The sequence below is a fragment of the Lytechinus variegatus genome, chromosome 6 (genome assembly GCF_018143015.1).
Source record: "Lytechinus variegatus isolate NC3 chromosome 6, Lvar_3.0, whole genome shotgun sequence".
NCBI lineage: Eukaryota > Metazoa > Echinodermata > Echinoidea > Temnopleuroida > Toxopneustidae > Lytechinus > Lytechinus variegatus.
The window spans coordinates 39,470,200-39,495,152 of NC_054745.1; the positions used below are offsets into that span (position 1 = coordinate 39,470,200).

The following is a 24,953-nucleotide window of genomic DNA, read 5'->3' on the forward strand; positions in this document are numbered from 1 at the left end:
TCGAAACAAACGCCCTCCTATGTCGACTTACACATTTGAATGTTGTGATGGCGTTGGTGTAGGATGGGGGAGAGGGGGGGGGGGGGAGGAGAGATGGGGGGAGGGGACTGATCTTTTGTGAAAAAGGGATATTTATTTTATTTTATATTCTATTTATTTATTCATGCGTGTTTACAATGTAAACGAATACACAGATACTACATAAATTAATATAAAACATAAGTAAATAATGAACATACAAGGGTGTTGCAACATATGCTAAAAGCTTGATTTGTTGAAGCACCTTTAAACTGGTTTTGCATCAAAAAAAAACAAATAAAAATGCAAGAATAAGGAAGAGAGAAAAGAAAGAGAAGAATATAAGAGTGATAGACTGCCAAGATAAACAATTAAGTTCCAAGTTGTTATGAATATGTAGTATGGTAACGAAAGGAATACAAGATTACAAATGGCATAAACATGATAAATGGGGAAACGTTCGCAGTACAACGCAGTGCATGTATATGCACTGACCAGTGGTGGACCGTGACCCGGAGGAGACAAAGCATTGGAGGGGCACTGCAGTTTGTGAACAATGCTGTGCCCCTCCAATGCTTTGTCTCCTCAGGGTCACGGTCCGCCACTGATACTGTCAATATGCGCACAGGTCTTTGTATGTGAAAAGGTGCCTGTTCAGACAGAAGACTCTTTAAATAGCATTCAAAATGGTATACCCTGTTCGAGCAATTAGTGTTCCACAGTGTGAACAAAATGTGAAAAAAAATGAAAAAAGTGTGAATATGCTATGTGTCATAACCAGTAAGATTAGGATTATGCTGGTGAAGAGTAATCATGACAAAAGATACAATATTCAAATTTATATTTTCATTTTCATCATAAAAAAGGCGAGTCCAGAATTCCGAGTGACACGGTGCGGTTACATCCAAGCAATTGCTTCTCTTATATCAATTTCTGTTACATTACCTGCATGGATGGACACCGGCAAATGTAGATTAATGATTCGCATTTAAACTGCATTTGGGAATCTGTATCATAATTGACCAAATGCGAGATAAGTTCGAAAGGCAACTTGCTCGGATCTCCAATATATGGGTGCAAACGTAGAGGGTGCTATGAAATTCCCCTCGTCATCCTGGATTAATCATTTTAATACAAAATCAAAAATGGTACATGAAGGCACATCAGAGGGTAAACAAGCGAACATTGTCGATAGGAAGGGCGTATGAGAGGGGGTACGTGCACGTGCTGCAATCAGAGAGGCGATGCCACTAGGGGTAGACAGGGTGCTCACCCCCTCTATCTTATAGGAATGAATAAAATAAAGAAGGAAACAAATAAAGCGCAAACATGGAAGGTGGAAGAAAGAGAATGTCCAGCTTACAATATCCTTACTCTTCGATCAATAAAATGGCGTATTTGGGTCGCCCAATCACACCTCTTCATTCCCAAAATACCCCCTGATCAATTTATTGGAAAAATGCTTGTGTTTAACTTTTAATCAATGAAAAGGGGGTCATGTGCATTCAATGAAGATTCTGTAAATGCGCCATAAATTGCGAAAAATATTGTTCACCGACTCCTACGGAAGTATGGTGAAAATTTGAGAAAAAGTTTTGCCAGATTGGGGGGGGGGGGTAGCAAAGTAATCTGTGCTTTAGAATCAGATTGCATGGTCTAATTTGGTCATTATGCCGCGTGCAGATTTATCCCTTTCTTCTTCCACCCCCCCCCCCCCCGATTTTGAGGAGCAACTTGTTATCACTACACAGTAACAGAATCTATAACTGCTCACAAAATGAGTATACATGTATACCCTTCTCCTTTGCCAATATTTCTGCTAATACTGGGACCATTATACATTAAGTCAGTCGGTAACGCGTCTGCCCGTCGAACCAAAGATCGTGGGTTCGAGTCCACCCCGGGCGGATGACTGAAGCCAGTGCGTTGTGTGTAAACGTCTCTCCCATGTTTCATAGATGCAGGCTATGTTACAATGGAAAACACTCCGTCCCTCGGATAGGACGTTAAATGGAGGCCCCGTGTAGAGGAGAGTCACCACCTTTGCACGTTAAGAACCCATTGCACTATTCGTATAAGAGTAGGGGGAAACCCGGTGTAGTGGTCCACCTGCATTCCCCCAATCAGTTATATCGGGAGGAGAGACCTGCGGGTCACAGTGATTCAGTTCGCTTTTCGCCTCCCAGGCACAGGTGACGCCAAACAAATAATAATAACTATGAAAAATTACTATTATTACTCTTCAACATAAGGAACTTGATAGTGATTGGCTGCTTTACTGGGTGTGCCTCGTTACCATGGTAGTTGCAAATGCTGTATCATGACTGGTCGATCCAGGAGTCAGGGCACAGCCTGCCCGTGCCCCCCCCCCCCTTATAAGCAAAATTAAAATTCGAAATTTAAAAATGCCATTAAAACAGAATTGTGACCCCTTCCTTTGAAAGTGAAGACTTTGTTTTTTGTTTGCTTGTCGAAGTTTTCCTCGGAAAAATGTGCCCCCCTGGAAAATCCTGGATCCGCCCCTGGTAACCAATGATACAGCTCTTCATAATCAAGACTTGGGGAGGCATTTTATAAAATGTCTCATACACTGGTGGATCCAAGGGGGAGGGGTGGGGGCACAACTGGCTCCCCCCCCCCCTTGAGAGGCACAATTAGAATTGTTAATGTAAAATGCTGTGCCCCACCCCCCTTGAAAGTGAGGACCTTTTTTCTCTCTTTTTTATGCTTGTCAAATTTTTCCTCCGGGAAAATGTCTCCCCCCCCCCTTGGAAAATACTGGATCCGCCCCTGGCGTCATTGGACGTTTTTTGCAACAAGTCCCGTTTTATCCGTCAGCTACCATAGTAACAGTGGTTCTCAGCCAATCAAAATCAAGGAAAGTTGTCAGATATTGTCGGAAAACTAAATGTTGATGAAATGCTCCCCCGGTCGCGTATTTCTCACAACAGAAATAAATCAGACTTTGCGTAAGAACAACCAATTTACAGAATCAATGTTTTGCTTGTTAAGGTTTTTCTTTAATAAACAGAGCAAAACATTTCTCTCATGTAGAAACAAATGTATAAAGATTTTAGAAAAGTACTGAAAATTACTTTTTTCATCCTAGTAGTCAGTGAACACAAATGTTCTTTCTTGAACAATTACACAACAATCAGCTAGATAAACTATATGCAGATGTGCTCAAAAGTTAGTAAGTTAATGAACCCCACCAGAAAATATAATAATTCAACGTATTCAAGTTACGTCATGTTGATGATGCACAGCATTTGTATAGCGCCATATATCTGTCAAAGACATTAAAGGCGCATTTTTGGAGGAGCCAGCCAATCTGGGTCGCCTAGAAGGGCGTGCACACCGAACTGCGACCCGCAGGTCTCTCCTCCAAAATGTTTTAGATATTTAGCCGTGAAGTCGGGTGATAAAAATAAAACATTACATTCAAATAAGGCTTGTTTCTCTGGGCTCGCCGAACATTATAGTGTTGTTGTCTACATTCAACACTCAGTATGAAAGGTGCATTTTGTGGCGGGGTTCACCGACTTTTGAACACAACTGTAGATTCATGAAAGGGTTAAGTACTATTACATGTATAAGTGAAAGAAATCAACAAGTGGAATGCCTCTGGCCGTCTCACCTGCATCACGCGATTCAACATAGCAGCAGTGCTCACTTTGAAAACTACTATAACTCGCACAAGATGTTCAGTGATACTTGGTTACTCTTATTTCCACTTTTTATGAACTAGACCAATAAATACACTTTACAGAGATAGGATGGTAATTCAACAAATACCCCCAATGTGGCCAAAATTGATTGACCTCACATGACCTTTGACCTTGATCACGTGACCTGAAACTTGCACAGGATATTCAGTTATACTTGATTACTCTTATGTCCAAGTTTCAAAAGTCAGATCAATAAACTTGCAATGTTATGATGGTAATTCAACAGATACCCCCATTATTGCCAAAGTTCACTGACTTTTGACCTTGGTTATGTGACCTAAAATGCCCACAGGATGTTCAGTGATACTTGATTAGTCTTATGTCCAAGTTTTATGAACTAGACCAACATACTTTCAAAGTTATGATGGTAATTGAACAAATACCCCCAATTCAGCCAAAGTCTATTGACCCTAAATGACCTTTGACCTTGATCATGTGACCTGAAACTTGCACAGGATGTTCAGTGAAACTTGATTACTATTATGTCCAAGTTTCATGAATCAGATCCAAAAACTTTTAAAGTTTTGATTGTAATTCAATAGATACCCCCAATCGGCCAAAGTTCATTGACCCCAAATGACCTTTGACCTTGGTCATGTGACATGAAACTCATGAAGGATGTTTGGTGATACCTGATTAACCTTATGTCCAAGTTTAATGACCTAGGTCCATATATTTCCGAAGTTATGATGACATTAAAAACTTAACCTCAGATTAAGATTTTGATATTGATTCCCCCAACATGGTCTAAGTTCATTGACCCTAAATGACCTTTGACTTTGGTCATGTGACATGAAACTCTAATAGGATGTTCAGTAATACTTGATTAACCTTATGGCCAAGTTTCATGAACTAGGTCCATATACTTTTTAAGTTATGATGTCATTTCAAAAACTTAACCTCAGGTTAAGATTTGATGTTAACGACGACGCCGCCGTCGGAAAAGCGGCACCTATAGTCTCACTCTGCTATGCAGGTGAGACAAAATTCATCATCTTTTTTTCTATATCAATAATCATTTTTCGTTTCTTTTTAACAATGTGATGAAACTGCCGTTTAACCTGCTATACAAAAAAAATAAATAATTGAAAATAAACCACAATAAAACCTAATGGCCCGTATTTTGAAGTCGGGTTTAACTTAAACTCAGGTTTAAAGTTGTGGTTTAAGTATGGATAGCCAATTGCTACATAAATCACTAAGAGTAGAGATATTAAATTTCAGCTCATTTGGCTCTCAAATCATTCATAATTTTCTAGGAAGTTTAGATGATTGTATTCATTATCCATGAAACAGGAAAGAGCACAGTAAACATATGAAACATACAACTTCATAAAAATGTTGACATTTTTGGCTTCCCATAATTTTAGCATAAAGTTAGACCATGGTTTAAGTTAAACCTGACTTCAGAAATGAGAATACAGGCAAATAACTTTAAATCAAAGTAATGAGAAAGTAAATTTTTTTACTATAGCACTGCTTCAGAAACTATTCAGTTCCATTAATACCACTCTTTATCTTGTTCAGGTTGAAATGCAGGACCAGGCCAAAATTAAATTTAACATCTCAATCTAATAGATTTGATATCAACTTCAACCGTATACATGTACATGTTGGTTTCCACTCAAAGAAATATAGATGTGCAAACATAATGATCTAATGGATTAATTATCAATCTCTCTCAATCTGATTTGGATTGGTTTCCAATTTCAACCTTACAGATTGGTTTCCAATCAATGGAACAAAGGGCAGAGAAACCTAATTAACTAATGGATTATCTCTTTCTAAATTTAATTTTGGATTAGTTTCAAATTTCAACATTATAGAATGGATTCCAATTAATGGAACAGAAACCTAACTATCTAATGGATTAAAATATCTTTCTCAATCTAATTTTGGATTGGTTTCCAATTTCAACCTTATAGATTGGTTTCCAATCAATGGAACAAAGGGCAGAGATACCTAATTAACTAATGGATTATCTCTTTCTAAATTTGATTTTGGATTAGTTTCAAATTTCAACCTTACAGATTGGTTTCCAATCAATGGAAAAAAAGGGTAGAGAAACCTAATTAACTAATGGATTAATTATCTCTCTCTAACTTTGATTTTCGATTAGTTTGAAATTTCAACCTTATAGATTGGTTTCCAACCAATGGAACAGAGGGCAGAGAAACCTAACTTATCTAATGGATTGAATATCAATCTCTTTCTCAATCTGATTTTGGATTGGTACCAATTTCAACCTTATATAGGTTGGTTTCCAATCAATGGAACAGAAACCTAGTTATCTAATGGATTAAATATCTCTTTTTCAAATTTATTTCGGATTGGATTCAAACTTCATCCTTACAGAATGGATTCCTTTTAATGGAACAGAGGATATAGAGAAACCTAATTATCAATCTATTTTTAAATCTGATTTTGATTGGTTTTTAACTTCAACCTACATCTAATTAGATATTGGTTTCCAATTGAATGAAAATAGAGTGTAGCGAAGACCCTTTTATTAAACCGTCTGGAGTCTAAGGAAACATGTGTTTAAGTAATCAAAATCATTTGTCTCAAACAGTTTGAAACATCTCTCTACTTCTCAAACCAGTTTTGCTTAGGATGTGGTTGTAGTGAGTTGGGTTTTTTTTAGGGGGGGGGGCAGTCGAAAATATTTGCAAACGGCCATTGTTAAAAATTATGTACGCAGGTTTTGTTTTTCAAAATCATTTCATACCAAACTATTTAGGCCACCATACATCTAACTATTGGTCTGCCATGTGTTCGGAATAAAACCTAAAATTTGATGCAAATAGTGAGAAATGGAGCAACTGTGTTAAGTCCTAAATCATCGTACAAATAATTATGTTCAAATGTATGAATATACATGTTACCATACTTATTAGAATAAAAGCAAACTTTATCTAGTCGTAATGTCGTCATTACAATCATAGTATTGGCTATGGTTAGAAACTAACTTTAGCCTTTACTCCAAAATAAAGGCTTGAAATCATCAAAACTTGTTATAATCTGAACCTTATTAGGGAAAAAGATACTTATCATTCATTTTTTTTAAAAGAAAATAAGGAAAATGCAATTTTTTCCAAAATCAGATTGTGGACCAGTCGTAAGGTGTGCGGTGACCATTAGATTGCAGATGAAACAAAGATGCCTTATATAAATTATGTAAACGACATAGCTCATGGTACAATACAGACATGGTAAATGGCCACATGAAGAATCTTACAGGGAATGCAAGAAATTTGAGATCAATTGCAAGTCTATTTTGGGTCCCTAAATCATTAATATGTCTTGCAATTATTTGTAAATTTGTGATTGATTGCTCATCTGTTTCTTGAAGCAAAAAGTGTAATCTGATTTGCTACAGTTCAAACTGATCTATCGCTTGTAAAACGAAAACAGAATAGTTGCGATCGATTGCAAAAATTTCTTGCAACACCCCCTTCGACAGAGAAACGCATCAGTCACACCTGATAAACTGACTCGAGGGCCCGTCTTACAGAGAGCTATGATTCGTGATCCAATGAACTACAAATATGGATGGCCAGCAACGTCAACATCTAAAAAGTAAATTTGTTTTCAAAATAATTTCTAGATAAGATCTATTTTGATACATTCATCGTTCTCTTCAAGATTCAACGTGATTCTCTTTGTTTACTAATAGGAGATTGAGCTAATATGAAAGAAATTATGGAATGGATGGATTTCCATACAGTTGAGATTGATTGAATCAATTGTTACTCTTTGTAAGACAGGGCCAAGACTGACAAAGCATGTTAGCTAATACCAAAGACATCCCATAGGTAGGTTTGGAGTCACTGCACTTGGTGAAACATACAACATTAGGAACAATTTGGTAGAGAGTAATTAAACATAGAGGAAAAGATAAGACACAGTCCTTGGAATACAAGGTAGGACACACTTTACCTAGAATGCTAACATGAAGAAATGAAATCGTTCGTGGGTTGTTATGTTCAGCAACCCTACGGTTGGCGCTATGCTGCCATCATACGATGAAACAGACTCTAGACCGACAAAAGCCATTATTCTATTTCCAATGAAATACCATCGGTCTGTTTGGAGAAACTTTTGTTGGAATGAGTGGAGAATACCATTAGTTGGACTAGGGGAGTCGGGGACAGTCAACCAGAACACATCATAGCTACGCTTGAAGCTCTGTGAAGTAGAGATGGTGCCTGGTCGCAACTGCAACCATGGCCGGGCTAAGGCTGACAATATAAAAGAAGGAACTCAAGAACATACTGGAATAGATTGGACAGGACATTGTAACAGGAGCAAAGATCACTTCCTTTACAAGCTGGAGACCCTGCAACCTGTACCTGGTTAGTACTATCTTGTCTGAACCACTGTGCACTGTGGCTACCAAGACGCGGTCCTGGCTGTCCACTGTGGCGTACACATACTCAAAGTCCTTTGTAGCGACGATGGAGGTTCCGGCACGCCCTTCCTGGTCAAAGACTGTGACCGTGCTAGGTTGGATGTCTCCGGTAGTGGTGATCATTATGCCAGTCTTGGTAACGCTGATCTGCTTTGGCCGGATTCCCCCCGGTGGGGATCACTTTCTGTGGGTTAGCGTCACTGGCGCGGAAGATGCAGATCTCGTGATTGATATTGACAGCATAAATGTTATCATGAATATCAGTGCATACTCGAACGAATCCCCCATCAGGTTGCTTCAAAGTAAATCTAACTCCATTACTGGAACAGGAGCTGTATAGAAAGAACTCATTTCCGTGCTTTGAGATGATGGTCCGACCATCAGACAGGAATGCCACATCATAGACATCGCCTACCTGACTACCAAAGTATGGAGACTCATTACCAGAGAGAGTGAAGCGGTCACAACCCTTTCGGTCCATGGCATAACCGAGAACAACTGAATCTTTTGTGAGAGCTGCAAGTCCAAACAAGCGACCTTCCTGGGAAGAGAAGCCCCTTGCCATAACAATTTTCATAGACTTTGAAAGCCGCACATATTCTGGAAATGGGGGATCAATCCTTGTAGCTTGCTTACCTCTTTTCCTGTACCTCAAACGTTTCCTTTTTCCCTTTCCTTCTTTCACGGGATTCAGAAGAAAATTCAAGGTTTCTGTACTGCTAGCCTGCGGAACACTGGACTCTTCAGATACTAAAGAAGCCACATTCATGTTCTGACTGCCATTCAAATTGTCCTTCTGACCAGAATCCATACAGCCTAGGTCAAGAAGCTTATCATCAGCAGGACTGAATTGTAGGGCCGCTACATCATTCAATAATTGTGCTGCACAAGCTGAAGTTTCCTCACCCGCCGTTTCAGCCAATGCTTTTTCTAGATCGTCGCATTTAAGATTGTCCCCTTCAATCATATTCGGATCAAGATGCTTCTTTGAATGACTTATCAAAAGTTTGCTAGACTGGTCTATCCTGTCCATCACTTCCCTCCACTGAGAAACGCAATGCCCGAACACCCTGTCAGAAGTTACTTTGAGACCCTTTATCTTTTCTAGCAACTCTTCTTTATTTCGCTGAAGAATATCAACTTTGATGGCAAAGGAATCCATGACTTTCATCTCCAAACTACCCAGGTGGGATTTCAGTTGCTCTCTTTGTTGGTCAGCTTCACTCAAATGCTTCTCAAGTTGAGTCTTTCGTATCTTGCTTCTCTGCAGAACAGCTTCTTTCCTGATCTTTAGCTCCCGCTCAAGCTCCTCCTTTTTCTTAATCTTATGACCTTGATGAGAGTCAATAAAACATGAGAGACAGATGAACTTAGTACAAGCCTGACAGTATATATCTTGGTAGATGTCACTGTGCACTGGACAGAATTTTGAATACGCGTCTTCAATATTTTCTCCGTCTTCGACCTTTAGGATATCCTCAAGTCCCTTGGCCAGGAAGTTGGGCGTTAATCCCGCGATGCGGTCCTTGTCAAGCTTGGTGGACTTCCTGCAGACTGGACAGACAATGTGTTTCAGGTCCTTGTGCTGTTTGTCATATGCTTCCAGGCAGTCCCTGCAAAAGGAATGTCCACAGCAGAGGATGGTCGCGTCCCTGATGACATCGAGACACATTGGACAGTGCAATCCCTGGACCGAATCTGGTTTGGTGGCCATTGCAGTCCCCTGTCCAAAACTCAGTCTAACACTGCAAATGGGAAAATTGAGAAGGGGGAAATTGCAAGCTTTCATTACATACTTTATATTGGAGATAAATCTCTGAGTATGAAGCATTTTCTGACTTGTTTCTTGAGTCTAAAGTTGCTACCCAATGCTGAAAAAAGGGATTTATTTACATTTGAAATAGACTTTTACTCAAGTTGAGTGACATGGTTTATGCAGATTTCCTTTATAAATTATGCTTAATTGAGCGTATCGGGCACGTGGAATAAAATCGATGCCTGTTGCTGTGGTTATCCACGCTATTTTATTCATGAGTCCACTCTTCAAACAGTGGACTCATGAATAAAAAAGCGTATCCAACCATGGTCACAGGCGTCAATTTGGTGCATTGTGATAAAAGTGCACATTAGCATCGGACATTTTTTATGAATACACATACCTGATACGCGCTAAATTAAGCGTAATTTATACAGGAAATCTGCATAACCCATGGACTCAACCGTGGGTTTTCAAAACCACCTTTGCAAATTCGGGCCTATGAATTTCGCGATTTAAGGAGAATCAAATTCTTTTCCTTGAGTAAAAGTCTGCTATTTCAAATGGATTGTAAAATATTTGCATCGGCTAATAAATATCATGAAATCACTTTATGATATCTAACGATTAGTATAAGTATTTTTTAAAATATAAGTTGGCACTGCTCATGCTCCTATACGCGTCTGTATCTTTGGCTATGATAACAACGATGGCAAGATAGTGACAGTAACATCTGCGAGTATAGTTCATCTTCCTGCATGATTTTTCTTTCTTTTTTTTACAAAATTTTTGTGTAAATTTTTTTTTCCTAGTGGGGGGAAAGGAAGTTGCAGCCCATTTACATAAGTTTAGTATTAGTAAGTAAGTTAAAGAGAAATTCCAGTAGTTGCAGTAAACACTGATTTCATGAGAAAGTCTGTAAAACAAGGCTTAATTGTCATATCATCGAGGATCTAGATCTGGTACAGTTACATCAACTGAACTTTGTGAAATCTTGAAATCTACGCTGAAAAATGTTCACACCGAAGATCCCCAACACAGATAAGCGCACGTGGGACAATGTATAATTATTGCTTAGGGCGTCGATTCCTGTGCTTATTTGCTGATTTCTCAGCAATTACACAATTTCTTCCAGAATTCTTTGGCACATGCGTTTTATTTATACAAACAGACACTTTGGTGGTCATTTCCTTGGATTCTGTACGAACTCATTTTGATATCATTACCAAAACTAGCATTTACCTTTAAAGAGAATGAGCATTTTGAAGCAACATTGTTGCCTCCAAAATACTTGGTGTGTGTGGGTCTATGCCATCCCAGGCTCCATGGAGAATAAGCCTACTTCAGTAAAATGACTTTTACTCTCCTCTCCAGGAGCCTCCAGACTAAGCACGAGGCGGCCCACTCAAGGGTTTATTACCATCCTGCCTGTGGGGAATCTACAGGTAGGACTATAGCATGCCAATGCTGTACACAGCGCACAATTTAAAAAAATCATTAAATTATCACTTCTGTGACCCAAAATACTAATTTCCATACAGTTGCAATTTAATTTTCATTAGCAACTTGGGAGTAATTTTTGTATTCACCAGAGCACTCAAAAACTTAAATTTTGGGCATATTTTTTTGTAAATCCTCTATTGGTGGAAAGTATAACAGGACAATTGGCATTTTTCAATCCCAATTTATAATCAAGAAAAAATAATTCAAAGAATCAAATTTACTTAAGAGCCAAGTTGTATGATTTTTGTAATCAAATCTGACAGTGTCAAAAAATCAAGCATTTGTCCCAAAGAAAAAGAGAAAATAAGCCAAACATTGCCAATCTTATTTCACCACTCAGGGAGTAGTAACAGAGAACAAGGTTATATCCACTCATCCGCGTGAGGTTACAGTCCGACCTCTCTTATCCGGACACGTTGGGACCAGCACCAATCCGGATAAAGGATTTATCAAAATCTGGGAGACCCAATATTAAATACACGCAGCTGCGCTGCCGGTTGCCTTCCCAGGCCAACGGCGGTAGCTACACTATTGTAGTGGGCGTACAGACAGTATTCACTGCAGTATCAGTGCAAATTATAGGCAGTGTTTTTACGGAAATGAAATCAATCGAGAGCCAAAAACTCTTGGATAATTTACCTGCTAAAATGACTGAGGTATACATCGAGCATATCTCGAAAGAAAGAGAATGACTCAATGAAACCAAGTTTTACAATTAGATCACTGCGGCGAGTATCGCAGCTTCGCAATGTCAGCCATTGTTACACTGACTGTAGGCTCAAACATGATAGATGGCGCTGTCCGTATTGGGGCTTTACGTTAGCTAGCGAGGCATGTGTTGTTTTTCCCACGAAGCAAAAAGAGAAACGTGATGAAATGTTTGCGCTGCACCCTGATTTACTTGATATAATCACGCCTAAGTTCTTTTGGTGATTTGGGTGAGATAATTTCATGAAAATAATTTTTTTGTAGGTTGACTATATAAATGGGAAATATATCAAATCAAAGTGAGATTACATATACAGTAGGATTGAGTTTAGATTGAAATGTCATTTCCTTACGTACTAGATTGAACAAACAAAATAACTCGGCAAGTGTGCGTCCAGATAATAGAGAGATCCGGATAAGGGGAGGCAGGATAAGAGAGGTCGGACTGTATAGGGCCTACAGTGTCTGGAGAAAAAAATATTTTTCTTATTTCAATAACATATCACATTTTCTTTCTGAATCTGAAGAGAAATGACCTTCAGACTGACAAAAATGTAACATTTCTGAAAAAAAAATCAAGTTATTGGCTGCAAAAAAGAAGAATGAAAATTAGGTCAAATTTCAACATTTCTCTGCCATAGACTGTGTAGTTAAGAAATGGACACACACAATTCCAATTTTTTAGCTTCTGAGAGCTAAAAATTACCTCTAGAGCAGTTTTTTCTACCTTTGAGTTCCTATTAAACACCAAGTGTCTACAGAGGAGACTACTAGGGCGTGAAACAGGCCATAAACGAACGAACAACAACAACAATCCGAGAGCTGTTATAAATTTATCATTAATGCCAAAAAACTTGTCCATAAAAAGTCAAATATGATTTTTTATGCTCTTTCTGATGGTATGATTTTAATAAAGATTTAGAAACCAGATCACAATGAAAAATTGCGACAAAGTGAAAAAAATTGTGCAAAACAGACATTTCATTTTCCAATAGAAAACACATGGGGAAAGAACAATTTCAACACACACACAAATAAGGGTTTGCAATTTATCTCTAAATCCTTATTTAAAATGATCATATAAACTTGTCTTTAGACTTTACTGTCAAAAGAAGACCCTGAATTTTTCTTTTTCCATGAATGATCATGATGATACATGCCAAACACAACTCACAAGTTAATAATCAATTCAGATCACATTTTTCTATCAGCCTGAACTCCCCCCCCCCCCCCCCCTAAATCAGCCTGTTTTCTGCTGACTCTTTTCAGTGTGGCTTCGGACGCAACCTTGTTTGTTCATAGAATGAGTGAAGGCGGTCTCGGCTCTTCACTCAGACAGGCACGCTGGCCCTGCCAACGCGGCGGGAGCGCCCGTACTGACCGTAGAGCCCATTGCTTAGCGGGGCTCCCTGCAACTGACTAACGTTAGAGCTCCACATGACAAAAAAAAGACATATCAAGAACACTTATCTAGAGAAAAAAAATAGCTCGAATTCAACACTCTGCTTACCTGGACAAGTCATGTTACCAAGGATATACTTTCAGTTCCATGCGAAACCAAAAAACCCGAAGAAAGTCGAGACTTCAACTTCGTTTCATGTTAAACGCGTGACAAGAGCTGAAGAATTGTTGTTCTATGGAACGCTGACTATAGCTAGCCAGCTAAAAAAAATGTCTGATTTTTTTCCCTCTTCTGATTAATATAACAATATAATCACTTGTAGAAACAAATGAACAACCAATGTAAAACAAAAGAAAGGTGGGAATACGGTATAAAGAAGTAGAAAGAGTGAGAATATCTAGACCAGAAACATATCGAGCTCTTCTAATATTAGGGGTGGGCAAATGACAAAAAAAAATTTCAAACGGGTGAATTCTATGGCCGTTTTTGCCGCTGAACACAAATCCGCCAACCATTTTGACCTCTAATGAGGTTTGATATTGGTTCCAGCATCTTTTTGAAAAATGGCGGGAAAATTGCCCTTTTTGCCCTATTTTTATATATAACGGCATATAAGTTTCCGGCCGATTCTAGTCGCGTTGGCGAAATATTTGAATTCTTCCAAATCGCTTCTAGTTCTATGATGTCAACCTGCTAAATGATCGTCTCACTGTGAGCTCCGGCACATGATTCGACGGAGTGACGACGGATATTTGTTCTAAAGCCATTTCATATCGGATTTCTTGGTTTTTTAGCGGCGATTGGCATGATTGGGTCTGGTCAATACAATTTTGATTAATTTTACTAATTTTTTTTCTTTGTTGCTTCTTTTTTTCTCGTAAAATCGATTCTTACCGTTTCTATGGACAGTGCGCCTACTCTACCGCGCGTATCGTTTGTAATAGCAAAAATTTCAACGCGCGCAAGATGGTCGGTTTAAAAAGAGGTGGTCGATATGTGGTAGTCTCACCATACCACTAGTCCCATCCCCTGCCTTTTGCTGTATGGCGAATGGTCGGGGATGACGAGTGGGTATATATATGGTCAGTTCCCCCATGTCTGCGCGGTCTTCCAAGTCTGGGCACCCGCGTATCTGCGCGATTCTAGCAAAAAGACATAGAGATGTATATTGTCAATAATATACATCTCTATGAGCAAAAGAAGATACGCAACGAGCACGATCCTTACACATAATGCAATACATAGACAGGTAGGCCTATTCATAAAAAAATCCGACTCAAAATGGTGGAAAAATAATATTCAGGGCATTCATGTGACAGCCTCAAGTCAAAATACATCCTTTGTTATCAAAATCCCAGAATCGTGTGCAAAGTGAATGAGTGCGCAGACATGGGGTACCATTTTTTTTTTTCAATCTGAAAATGACTGCCCGAGATTTTATCCAAGAAAATTATATTTCTTTCAAATTTTTATGAGATATTTGGCACACTTACTCATTATGATGTAAGGAACATTATCAACTGAAAGATTTTGTGAAATAAGAAGAAATTCATGTTAAATCTTAACTCAAATTGTTAGGTGTGCAGACCTGGGGCCCACCATCATATACCGTAGATAGGCCTATATCCTTGTCACATTGAGAAATGCTAATAATTTCAAATTAATTATTTCGAATATGATATCCGTTTATGAAGGGGTACTCAAGGCTTTTATTTGAACAGAAAATGCAAAATCAGACAAACAAAAATTCTGAAAATATCAAAACTCTGGGTCGAAACTGTACGAGGAATAAGAAAGTTATGATGATGATGCACACTGCACAGCATTTTTATAGCGTCATATAATCTGTCAAAGACATTCAAAGGCGCATTGGAGGATCGAGCCAAACAATCTGGGTCGCCTACAGACGCCTAGAACTAAAGGTAGGGGTGGACAAATGACAATTTTTTTTAAAAACGGGTGAATTCTATGGCCATTTTTACCGCTGAAAACGAATCCGCCAACCATTTTGACCTCCAATGAGGTTTGATATCGTTTCCATCCATTTTTTGAAAAATGGCCGGAAAATTGCCTTTTTTGCCATATTTGTATATATAACGGCAATTTCGGGGGTGTATTTGTCTCTCTCTTTGTTTTTGAGGGTGCTGAGTTCAATTATCTCAATATATAAGTCATTGGATATATAGGCATGGTGAGAAATGGCTATTTTCCCTCCATTTTTGAAAAAGGCGGGAAAATGGCTTTTTGGCCATATTTTTTAAACATTAAGCAGCGTAAAAGGGGTGTGTGATATGTCTCATGTGTTTGAGGGTGCTGAATTCAAATATCTGCATATACATAGGACATGGGATGTATAGACATGGTCACGGTGAGATAAAGTGGTTTTCCCCGCCAAGGGCGCCGGAAGCGGGGGTGGGCAGGGGGGGGGCAAAACGAGATTTTGCCCCCCCCCCCCAATGCGCCCCCCTGAAAGTAAAAAAAGGATAAATTATTTAAGGACAAAAGCAAACGAAGGCACTTTTCTGCCTGAAAATTGTCATTTCCATTGTCAAAAATGAAAAAATTTTGCCCCTGACGGGGCAAATACATTATCATAGTAAGCCTCGCGTCTTTCGACGAACAGTTCCTCTGTGAAACATACCTTTGATAAGCCCCTTTTCCATCTTATTACAGTGTGACAACGTTTAACCTTTTAATGAATACAGTTCAGACTAATAGCGAATGGCAAATTGATAGTGGTCCACCAATTATTAGGTTTATAACTCCTTGATGCTGGCTGTGTCGTCTAACAAACGCGCGGTCGGCCAGAAACGCTCAGACCGGACCCGACATCACTTCCCACTCGAAAGCAACTTGAGATAATGTTTAGACATGAAAAAAATCAAATCTGTGAAAGTGTCTTCTTGATCGGACTCATATTATCCGAGATATGAATAAAAATGTAAATAAAGAATATAAAAGAAAAAAATAAGCGTTACAGTACTGCTCTACTATAAAAAAAAATCTTAAGATATTTTCACAGCCCCGTATTTTCCTCTATTCCTTTTCATTGGCATGACTGGAAGGCGTTTTGTCTGATACTATTTCAGCTCATATGATATAGCACTTATGTATTTTAGATTCCAAAACTTCTTCCCATTACCTGTTACTAATCAGATCGAGATGGCAGCTATGTTCTCTGGTTCATCCCAGCTTTTGTTATTCATGGACGTTTGCAAAAATCTAAAAATAATCCGGGAGTGGGTGGGGCTGCAAGACCTAAATTTTCGAAGAAACTTAAGAGCGAGGGGGTTTGTGATGGGGGAGCTTAAAAATTTTCTAGAATAAAATTGAAGGATTTCGTGCACACTTTTGGTGAATTTTGTGAATTTTGCCCTCTCGATCGGCGGCCCCGGCTGCGTACGGTCATGTTTGCCATCTTAAAGTCTTTAAAAGGCCTATATTACATTGGTTTGAAACAATTTCGTTTGCAATAAGGCTCGTAATTTGCTGGAACTGCGACCCTGATCATGAAGAAACACCAGTCTGGGTCAGAAGGGAGGAAACAGAAGGAGCAAAAAGAACTCCAAGACTGTTTAATTCTCAAGAAATTTATTTTTGAATGCTATTAGAAACGCAACTTTTATACTCCATTTTTACACAAAGACCTTACCAAGGGGGGGGGGGAGTCCCACAGCCTCTCCCACTCGATCGCTTCGGTATCTCACACTGTCAAAAATATTGTGCCCCCTTCGGGATTTTGCCCCCCCCCAAAAAAAAAAACTGAAAGTGTTCCGGCGCGCCTGTGAGTATAATGTAGAAGATTAGGTTTTACACCAAAAATATCATTATATTCAGTTTCTTTGACCCCTAAAACATGGGGTTAGACACCAAAACTATTACAATAGACAAAAAAATGACTGAGTTACAGGCAAAAATGTCCTTTTTAAGCCGAAACGGCGGCCATCTCGGATTTTTTACGTTTTCGGCCAGGGCACCCCGGATTTCGCATTTTTTTCATTTTTTTTCAAAAGTGGTGTCAGTAGGCATAAAGTCATCAAACTAGGGTGTGATGAGCATGTTCTGAAAATGTGACCTAAAATTGACCCTCTATAGCCCACCTCTAATAGTAAATTGCAAAATGTACAAAATGTGGCTATTTTTAAACAATTCATCTCTCCTGTCTCTACTAAAAGCAAACAAGGTCCCAGAGGTCTCTTTTAACTTTTGAATAGTTGATTAATGTTTAAATCAACAGAAAATCATTGTTAAATTTTATGCCATTCATCAATTTCAGAGAAATCTGTCGTCAGATTTGTGTGATTTCTTTACCATTATCAGTGTCATGTCCGTTACGTTATTCACTTAAAGTTTTCACAGCTTACAGGAAATTTGACTAAAGGTACTGCAGATTCAGATTCTATGTTAGAATTACACCCTCTACCATGTGTAGCAATCATTTTCTCTTGCCACTTTTCACTTTCATAAAAATGGCGTAACGGACATGACAATTCGCGTAACGGACATGACGCCTTCTATATGACAAAGGGCAACATTCACAAAAACAAAATATTAGGCTCAGTAACACAGACTGTGGTCAGTCTCAATTGCTTGAGGATAGCTGGATGTAATAACTCCTAGAATCTGCATGTCATTCAAGCTGTTTTTAGAAGTTGGTGAATGATAAAGTTCAGCTCTTGTTCTGGTAGATTTTTCTGAGAATCAACGGTATGCCACAGGATAAGATGCAGCTAGATCTGGCAACAACTCAGATCACAATCTGCATCATTTGTGTTTGAACAATACAATTTATTATCTTACATGTAGGTGTTTGCACTGACAGTTTGGAGCATGGTAAAACTCCAACTTATGAATGAGATCATTGATGATATTGCTTCAAAGTATCTGACTTTCACCAACCTCTATTTCTTTAGTGATAGCGCGGGCTCACATTTAAAAACAAGTTTGTATTGATTCAGATATTTGTGTTACATGATGTAGCTCTATGAATCCATGAATCTACAGTGGCACTTCTTTGCAATATCACAAAGCAAAAGGGGCTGTGGAAGGAATGTGGCGCAATCAATAAATTATGTCATCATAGTATTTTGGTCAGCCATAATCATGATTTGAATGATGTATCTTCATTCGTACACAATAAGCACGGACAATGCAACAAAATTATATACAGCCACATTTGTCAGCAAGCAAGATCGTAATATTTAGAACATTCAAGATTTGATGAAAGGAATAAGGATGATTATACTCAGGATGATATTTATTTTGAATGAAAAAAAAATATCTCAGAAGCAATTTATGAACATTCCGATTACCTTTCAACTCATACATAATCAATTATGAAAGACTGGTTTCCAGGTACTGCTATTAAATTTTAAAATACTTTTTAATATCATTTTTAAAAATCTTAAAACTGACATTAATACTAGTACATATTCTTTATCATAAAATACATGTACATATCATATGATCATCTTGGATTTATACAGGTCTGGTACATTTTGTTTTTTTCTCACAAAAAATGAGATTTGGTCTTCTCAGTGTGCCGAAGTGGTACGATAAACATTGTATTCTATATAAAATTATCATGTAGGCCATAGCTATTAAATTACTGATACCTGTCAATAATATCTACATATTTTTCTTAAGAATGTTAGTAAAGTACTTTGCTGTTACATAATTACATTCATTATTCATATTTCTTTCATTTTGAAACTAAGAAGTGCTGATGAAGATCACTTCGTAAGGGTGTCATGTCCGTTACGCTAGTGTATATTATCAAATAGTAAGCCATGAATAAAAATAATCTTAACTATCAACATTTTCTCCTTTAATTAGGTGTGGCAGATGGAAGTAACTGGAAAATACTCATTAACTGTTGTTAACTGGTGTAAAGGAAATTTTTCTTAATATTTCTTTGTTTCATAAATATTGTACAAAAAGCCCCCCTCTCAAATTGCAAAATAATAGGAGATATTACAGATTACCAGTTATGATGTGTGTCTCTAACCTCTGGCCTTAACATGTAAACAATTAGACTTGTACCATATCTTGTAATAAAACAATTATATTTGCTCACAAAAAGTGGACGAAACTGTCATGTCCGTTACGCTTCGTGTGTCATGTCCGTTACGCTACATTTTGAGCTATGAATACAGAATGCACTGCAAAACTGTTGTTAAACACCATTTTTTGGATAGAGCAAGATCTTAAGGTTAAATTATCACCAACGTCGGGTGCATGCAATCTAAGAATTCACAGGAATTTTGATAAGCAATTGGAGGTAAAAATGCTTCGTCCATTTCGTGTCATGTCCGTTACGCTTACGAAGAGTGCAATTTCTCTGCAACTGTTCAACGAAACGATTTGAAATTTTATGTGTATGTAACTGATACTTAAAGGTGTCTGATAAGCTTAGTAACAATTATCAAAAGGCTGCTAATTCTACTGTATAAACCTTTGAATTACAAAAATTTGTCTGAACGTCATGTCCGTTACGCTGGAATTGACCAGTTGCAGTTCCCAGTGCAGGAGATCAAGTAGTCATATTCTAGGCGTACATCCAGAAGTTATGTTCAGAAATTCAATATTTCCAAGGATAAAAATGAGAGAGTAAAAATAACAGTTGATGACGTCGGCATTCGACTGCCATTCAGATTGTTCTTCTGACCAGAATCCATACAGCCTAGGTCAAGAAGCTTATCATCAGCAGGACTGAATTGTAGGGCCTCTACATCTTCCAATAATTGTGCTGCACAAACTAAAGTTTCCTCATCCGTCGTTTCTGCCAATGCTTTTTCTAGATTGTCACATTTAAGATTGTCCCCTTTAATCACATTTGGATCAAGATGCTTCTTTGAATGACTTATCAAAAGTTTGCTAGACTGATCTATCCTGTCCATCACTTCCATCAACTGCGAAGTGCAATGCCCGAACACCCTGTCAGAAGATACTTTGAGACCCTTTATCTTTTCTAGCAACTCTTCTTTATTTTGCTGAAGAATATCAACTTTGATGGCATAGGCATCCATGACTTTCATCTCCAAACTACCCAGGTGGGATTTCAGTTGCTCTCTTTGTTGGTCAGCTTCACTCAAGTGTTTCTCAAGCTGGGTCTTTCTTATTTCGCTTCTCTGCAGAACAGCTTCTTTCCTGATCTTTAGCTCCCGCTCAAGCTCCTCCTTTTTCTTAATCTTATGACCTTGATGAGAGTCAATAAAACACGAGAGACAGATGAACTTAGTACAAGCCTGACAGTATATATCTTGGTAGATGTCACTGTGCACTGGACAGAATTTAGAATACGCGTCTTCAATATTTTCTTTGCTGTCTCTGACCTTCAGGATATCCTCAAGTCCCTTGGCTAGGAAATTGGGTGTTAATCCCGCGATGCGGTCCTTGTCAAGCTTGGTGGACTTCCTGCAGACTGGACAGACAATGTGCTTCAGGTCCTTGTGCTGTTTGTCATATGCTTCCAGGCAATCCCTGCAAAAGGAATGTCCACAGCAGAGGATGGTCGCGTCCCTGATGACATCGAGACACATTGGACAGTGCAATCCCTGGACCGAATCTGGTTTGGTGGCCATTGCAGTCCCGTCCAAAACTCAGTCTAACACTGCAAATGGGAAAATTGAGGAGGAAATTGCAAGCTTTCATTACATGCTTTATATTGGAGATAAATCTCTGAGTCTGAAGCATTTTCTGACATGTTTCTTGAGTCTAAAGTTGCTACCCAATGCTGAAAAAAGTGATTTATTTCCATTTGAAATAGCAGACTTTTACATGTACTCAAGTAAAAGAATTTGATCCTCCTTAAGTCGCAAAATTCAAAGGCCTGAATTCACAAAGGTGTTTTTGAAAAAACACGGTTGAGTCATTGGTTTATGCAGATTTCCTGTATAAATTATGCTCAATTGAGCTTATCGGGCGCGTGTACTAAAAATTGATGCCTGTTGCTGTGGTTATCCACGCTATTTTATTCATGAGTCCACTCTTCAAACAGTGGACTCATGAATAAAAAGGGATCCAACCATGGTCACAGGCGTCAATTTGACGCATTGTGATAAAAGTGCGCATTAGCATTGGACATTTTTATAAATACACATACCTGATACGCGCTAAATTAAGCGTAATTTATACAGGAAATCTGCATAACCCATGGACTCAACCGTGGGTTTTCAAAACCACCTTTTCAAATTCGGGCCTATGAATTTCGCGATTTAAGGAGAATCAAATTCTTTTCCTTGAGTAAAAGTCTGCTATTTCAAATGGATTGTAAAATACTTGCATCGGCTAATAAATATCATGAAATCATTTTATGATATTTAACGATTCATGATTTTTTATCGGCCGATGCATTTTTTGAAATATAAGTTGGCACTGCTCATGCTCCTTTATGCGTCTGTATCTTTGGCTACGACAACAACGATGGCAAGATATTGACAGTAACATCTGTGAGTATAGTTCATTTTCTTGCATGATTTTTCTTTCTTTTTTTTACAAAATTTTTGTGTAATTTTTTTTTCCTAGTGGGGGGAAATGAAGTTGCAGCCCATTTACATAAGTTTAGTATTAGTAAGTTAAAGGAAATGAGCATTTTGAAGCAACATTGTTGCCTCCAAAATACTTGGTGTGTGTTGGGTCTATACCATCCCAGGCTCCATGGAGAATAAGCCTACTTCAGTAAAATGACTTTTACTCTCCTCTCCAGGAGCCTCCAGACTAAGCACGAGGCGGCCCACTCAAGGGTTTATTACCATCCTGCCTGTGGAGAATCTACAGGTAGCACTAGTATAGTATGCCAATGCTGTACATAGCACACTTAAAAATCATTAAAATATCACTTCTGTGACCCAAAATACTAATTTCCATACAGTTGCAATTCATTTTTCATTAGCAACTTGGGAGTAATTTTTTTATTCACCAGAGCGCTCAAAAACTTGATTTTCGGGGCATATTTTTTGTAAATCCTCTATTGGTGGAAAGTATCACAATTGTCATTTTTCAATCCCAATTTTTAATCAAGAAAAAATTCAAAGAATCAAATTTACTTAAGAGCCAAGTTGTAAGATTTTTTTAATTGAATCTGACAGTGTCAAAAATCAAGCATTTGTCCCAAAGAAAAAGAGAAAATAAGCCAAACATTGCCAATCTTATTTCACCACTCAGGGAGTAGTAACAGAGAACAAGGTTATATCCACTCATCCGCGTGAGGTTACAGTCCGACCTCTCTTATCCGGACACGTTGGGACCAGCACCATTCCGGATAAAGGATTTATCCAAATCTGGGAGACCCAATATTAATTACACGCAGCTGCGCTGCCGGTTGCCTTCCCAGGCCAACGGCGGTAGCTACACTATTGTAGTGGGCGTACAGACAGTATTCACTGCAGTATCAGTGCAAATTATAGGCAGTGTTTTTAAGGAAATGAAATCGATCGATAGCCAAAAACTCTTGGATAATTTACCTGCTAAAATGACTGAGGTACACATCGAGCATATCTCAAAAGAAAGAGAATGACTCGATGAAACCAAGTTTTACAATTGGATCATTGCGGCGAGTATCGCAGCTTCGCAATGTCAGCCATTGTTACACATACTGTAGGCTCAAACATGATAGATGGCGCTGTCCGTATTGGGGCCTAACGTTAGCTAGCTAGGCATGTGTTGTTTTTCCCGCGAAGCAAAAAAGAGAAACGTGATGAAATGTTTGCGCTGCACCCTGATTTACTGGAGATAATCATGCCTAAGTTTTTTGGTGATTTGGGTGAGATAATTTCATGAAAATAATTTTTTTGTAGGTTGACTATAATGGGAAATATATGCAATCTAAGTGAGATTACATATACAGTAGGATTGAGTTTAGATTGATATCTCATTTCCTCACGTACTAGATTGAACAAACAAAAAAACTCGGCAAGTGTGCGTCCAGATAATAGAGAGATCCGGATAAGGGGAGGCAGGATAAGAGAGGTCGGACTGTATAGGGCCTACAGTGTCTGGAGAAAAAAATATTTTTCTTATTTTAATAACATATCACATTTTCTTTCTGAATCTGAAGAGGAATGACCTTCAGACTGACAAAAATGTAACATTTCTGAAAAAAAAATCAAGTTATTGGCTGCAAAAAAGAAGAATGAAATTAGGTCAATTTTCAACATTTCTCTGCCATAGACTGTGTAGTTAAGAAATGGACACACACAATTCCAATTTTTTAGCTTCCGAGAGCTAAAAATTACCTCTAGAGCAGTTCTTTCTACCTTTGAGTTCCTAACACCAAGTGTCTACAGAGGAGACTACTAGGGCGTGAAACAGGCCAAAAACGAACGAACAACAACAACAATCCGAGAGCTGTTATAAATTTATCATTAATGCCAAAAAACTTGTCCATAAAAAGTCAAATATAATTTGTTATGCTCTTTCTGATGGTATGATTTTAATAAAGATTTAGAAACCAGATCACAATGAAAAATTGCGACGAAGTGAAAAAAAATTGTGCAAAACAGACATTTCATTTTCCGATAGAAAACACATGGGGAAAGAACAATTTCAACACACACACAAATAAGGGTTTGCAATTTATCTCTAAATCCTTATTTAAAATGATCATATAAACTTGTCTTTACTGTCAAAAGACCATGAATTTTTATTTTTCCATGAATGATCATGATGATACATGCCAAACACAACTCACAAGTTAATAATCAATTCAGATCACATTTTTCTATCAGCCTGAACTCCCCCCCCCAAAAAAAAAAAAAAAATGGGCCCCATTTTCCCCTAAATCAGCCTGTTTTCTGCTGAATCTTTTCAGTGTGGCTTCGGACGCAACCTTGTTTGTTCATAGAATGAGTGAAGGCGGCCTAGGCTCTTCACTCAGGCAGGCACGCTGGCCCTGCCAACGCGGCGGGAGCACCATACCGTACTGTCCGTACAGCCCTTTGCTTGGCGGGTCTCCCTGCAACTGACTATAAACTTAGAGCTCCACATGACAAAAAAAAACATATCAAGAACACTTATCTAGAGAAAAAAAATAGCTCGAATTCCACACTCTGCTTACCTGGACAAGTCATGTTACCAAGGACATACTTTCAGTTCCATGCGAAACAAAAAAACCCGAAGAAAGTCGAGACTTCAACTTCGTTCATACGCGTGACAAGAGCTGAAGAATTGTTCTATGGAACGCTGACTATATCCAGCTAAAAAAAATGTCTGATTTTTTTCCCTCTTCTGAATTATTAATAGATTAATATAACAATATAATCACTGTAGAAACAAATGAACAACCAATGTAAAACAAAATAAAGGTGGGAATACGGTATAAAGAAGCAGAAAGAGTGAGGATATCTAGACCAGAAACATATCGAGCTCTTCTAATATATCTTTCTGACTTTTGTATTTCCACTCACCATAATACCTGAAATCATTTTT

At 38.3% G+C, this 24,953-nt stretch overlaps 1 protein-coding gene and 1 pseudogene across 1 annotated transcript; both read right to left on the bottom strand.

The window, feature by feature from the left end:
* Positions 1-4,927: 4,927 nt before the first annotated feature.
* Positions 4,928-12,297, bottom strand: LOC121417459 (annotated as a pseudogene).
* Positions 12,298-19,957: 7,660 nt separating this feature from the next.
* On the bottom strand, positions 19,958-24,676 carry LOC121417460 (tripartite motif-containing protein 12A-like). The gene is made up of 2 exons (XM_041611174.1): positions 24,583-24,676; positions 19,958-21,138 (listed from the first exon to the last, which is right to left on the bottom strand). Exon 2 carries the CDS (start codon positions 21,107-21,109, stop codon positions 20,099-20,101), a length of 1,011 nt encoding a protein of 336 aa, XP_041467108.1. The 5' UTR covers positions 21,110-21,138; positions 24,583-24,676; the 3' UTR covers positions 19,958-20,098.
* Between the last annotated feature and the right edge of the window lie 277 nt (positions 24,677-24,953).

Excerpts from the sequence above, each read along its gene's own strand:
- LOC121417460 (XM_041611174.1), bottom strand. The coding sequence starts at position 21,109 with ATGGCCACCAAACCAGATTCGGTCCAGGGATTGCACTGTCCAATGTGT.